The 3,653-nt window shown below is 46.9% G+C and overlaps 1 protein-coding gene across 1 annotated transcript; it reads right to left on the bottom strand.

Annotated features, from left to right (window-relative positions):
* Positions 1 to 2,609: 2,609 nt before the first annotated feature.
* LOC123084109 (putative uncharacterized protein DDB_G0272516) lies at positions 2,610 to 3,150 on the bottom strand. Its single transcript, XM_044505884.1, is given in 2 exon segments — positions 2,610 to 3,012; positions 3,014 to 3,150. Coding segments are annotated over 2 exon segments (540 nt in total).
* Positions 3,151 to 3,653: the final 503 nt, after the last annotated feature.

The raw sequence follows: 3,653 nt of genomic DNA, 5'->3' as shown, positions 1-3,653 counted from the left end.
GTTACCGGCTGCCATGAGCGGTGCTCTTCCGATGTGGGCTTGTCATCGGGCAGGAGTTTCACATGGTCCTCCTGCCCGGGACGGGCTGCTGCTCATGTAAGTCCTGGCGCATGGTCACCCTGGAGTCGGGGTGCTCGGTTCTGGGTCCCATCCATCAAGCCAAGGTAGGTGTTTGCGGTTCGGTGGGGAGACGTCCTCACACTATGGCGTCGGTGAAGGTCTGTGGTAGTGGTGGGTGGGGCTTCGTGGAGCCGGCAGGTGGATCGGTGCCTCTGGCCGTGGACTTGGCGTCGTTTGAGTTGTTGGCTCCGCGACTGCAATCGGCAGTTACTAGGTCATGTTAATCCGGTCCACCGGGATTTGTGGGGACTGTAAGCGTGGACGCCTCTATGGTGGTGGCGCTGACCCTTGCTCTGTGGCTGATGTTGGGCTTTTCCTGTCACGGTTAGTGCACCATGAAGCACGCGCTTGGCGATGTCTCGGGGTTTGGATGCCGGGGCGACGACCCTGGATGGCGGTTCACATGGTTTGCTCTCTGGCGGGCACCATGGCGGTGGTGGTGGCTATGTCTCTTGGTTGTGTGGGTGGCGAGAGCTATGGCGACGGGTGACTCGGGCGTGCTCTATCGTCTCTCGCAGTGATGGCCCTCCGATCCGGACCTAGGGATCTGATCTCGTCAATCTTATCCACAAGACCTCATGGTGGCACGCGTGGGTTGCCAAGTGAAAGCTCTGCGCTTTGGTGCCAACGACGGCAGCGCTTGCGGCCGCGCCATTCTCTTCTTGAAGACGTCGTTGTCAGGTTCCTCTCTGTGTCTGGTTCCGAGTGAAAACCTTTGCCCTCAGGGAGTCGGCAGTGGCGACGTTTCGCGTCGTTATCCCTCTTGGGGGAGTTGTTGTGGAGCGTAGGTAGTGTAGGGTGTAGGATGGCGTTCTACTCAGTTCTTCCCGTTTTCTATATCGGTGGCGTAGTCGTGTGCGTCTCGCGTGATCCGGTTATCCAAGGATCGGCGTTGTATAAGGGCTTCGCATCACTTTGTATTGTTCGGTTGTGTACTCTGGTGTGTGTTTGCTTTATATATAAAGCGGGACGAAAGCCTGTTTCGAGAACTTTTCTTAGTAGGCAGACTAATGTATAGGACTTTCATGACATATTTTTGAACACACAATAGAAGTATTAGCTTTGAGAACGAACTCTATATGGGAACAAACTTCCTAAAGATTTTGCATGCGTGTCTTTTCACGTAGGTGCTAAGGACGCGCTACTACGAAAGTCCTCTTCTGCTCCCGAGCTCGATGAATTACAATCTGATTTTTTTTAACTCAGAAAAAACATCTCTAGCAAACTTTTTAAGTGTTTTGGGCGCTTGAAAATTTTCATCATGAAATGACATTGTGGAATTCATGAAAAAAATCAGCACTCCAAAATGCTTTCGAAAATAACATTTTTGGGCAACGGTTTTTCCTTTTTTTTGTGTCATGACTTTCACGAATGTCATTTCATGACAATGTTTTGCAAGCACAAAAACATTTGTCAATGTTGGCCATATAAATAAATTCAGAATTGTTTGATTTTTTATTTTTTTTATTTCATTGCTCATTAGGAAGCATTTGAGCTCGGGAGCAGATACTTCTCGTTCCTACTACTATCGGTTATGTTTCTGGAAAGGAAAAAAACATGAAATAGACATACCAACCATAGTATTAGATCTGTTTATGAAAGGCCAGTCCATTTGCTACCTCGTTTAAGCATTTTTTGCAATTTTCTTTTTCCTCCTATGGTTCTTAGGGTTTCCTTCCCGGGTTTCCTGTTTTGGTTTTCTCATTGTTACCATAGATTTCATTCACATGTTTTCTCTTTTCATTTTATTGTTTTTTCCTGTTAATTTTTCTGCTGTTCTATATATTTTTTCTATTCCTTTCCTAATTTATTTTCTAAAATATTAATATTTAAGAGAAAATTGAAAACATTGCACGGGCCTGTCCAGCCGCGCCCTAGTGGTTGCATCACCACTGACGCATGTGCCCAATAGTAGAAAGACCAAGGCTAGCCGTGACACGTGTCAACTGTACCACTACTTCAACATGTGCATCCTCAAAAAGAAACGAGGGAGCCTCAGACGTAGTCTAATTTGCAGGGGTAGACAAAGGTTTAGCACTGCATAAGCGGCTTGATGCCAACATTAGTCTCTGCTCTTTTGCTCTATCTCGTTCATCCAAACATTTCCCATTTATGCATGTAACGTTGACAGTTGCACGTGAGAAGTGTATAGCTAGATGACATTGAGCACTTATAATTCATAGACCAATCTTCATATACAAAAAATCATCACACATTACAGATAACAGAAGAGATGAAATACCCACATCTAGACATCCACGATGAGAACTTGTCCATAAGCTGCAAGTCGCCATTGCTGTGCAGGTCAACATTTATTATGTAAAAAGTTCTATAGATATTTAGGGAAATTTTATTTTAAGTAAGTAGGATGCTATATCCATGAAGTTCCAAACAAGAATGGGCCCACCAAGTAATTGTGAGCCACACTGAAGTTGGACAAGGATGTATGAGCTGCACCAGGGAAGCCGAAATCAATCCACTGACAGAGATTAACCGCCAGTTACGACTTTGTTGTCCCCGGACACGACATGGTTGCTCCCTAATACAACATTATTGTTCCCAGTTACCCTATTGTTATTGCCGGATACAGTATTGTTGCTCCCAGTAACGACATGGTTGGTGTCAACTATGACACTGCTGCTCCCAGATGTGACTGTGTTGTTGCTCCCAGAAACATTGTTGTTATCCCCAGATATGACAGTGTTGCCGTTCCCAGATACAATATTGCCACTCCCAGATCTGACACGGTTGTTGGTCCCAGTAATGGTATTTGGTTGTTGTTGTTGGAGTGTTCTTCTATTGCTCTTCACATACAATAGCAAGTTAATGAAAGCAATACGTCCACAACGGTGAGGCCCTTGAGCAGTGTCAAACCCTTGGGTACCTCACCAACCAAATGAATTATTTGAGTGATCCAAGTACCTTCCCGGCGAAGCCCCGCCGCGCTTGGAGGTCGTCAGGGTGGCATGTGGCATAGGCCGCCGGCAGGAGAAACGCCAAGAAGGCGAGCAGCAGGAAGCATTTCGTCATGGACTCAGCTGTGGCCTGTGGTATGGTATGTATACACAAAGCATGGACTCAGCAAGAAACCAGTTTGGGATGCTGGTGATTCTCAAGTGCCCTTGGCAAAAACTGCTTGGGTGGTGCACCTCATCTTATACTCGTGCATGAGTGTGTGTAACCATGCGTTGCAAGTACGTACGTGCTAGTCAGCGGACACAATAGTCAGCGTGCGTGCGGAGTGCCAATTCAAACTTTATTTTCTTGCATTTTTCATGCATGAGGTGCTGTCTGTCGACTGAAGAAATTGGTGGGTGGCATGGACCATGGACCCAAGGTGGCAGCTCCTTCTCCTCAGCTTCACTGGTCCCGTCCCGTTGTCAACGCGGGTTTTGAGGCTAGCAGTAGCGCGGGTGGCCGCGCTACTAATAAGGCGCTACAACTAACTTATAGTAGTAACGCGGTCCTTACCCGCGCTACTACTGTTGATGATATCAGCAGCGCTTTTTATGAACGCGCTACTATTACTTAGC

Source organism: Triticum aestivum, chromosome 4A, assembly GCF_018294505.1.
Source record: "Triticum aestivum cultivar Chinese Spring chromosome 4A, IWGSC CS RefSeq v2.1, whole genome shotgun sequence".
In the NCBI taxonomy this organism is placed as follows: domain Eukaryota; kingdom Viridiplantae; phylum Streptophyta; class Magnoliopsida; order Poales; family Poaceae; genus Triticum; species Triticum aestivum.
This window is presented reverse-complemented; position numbering and strand designations above follow the sequence as displayed.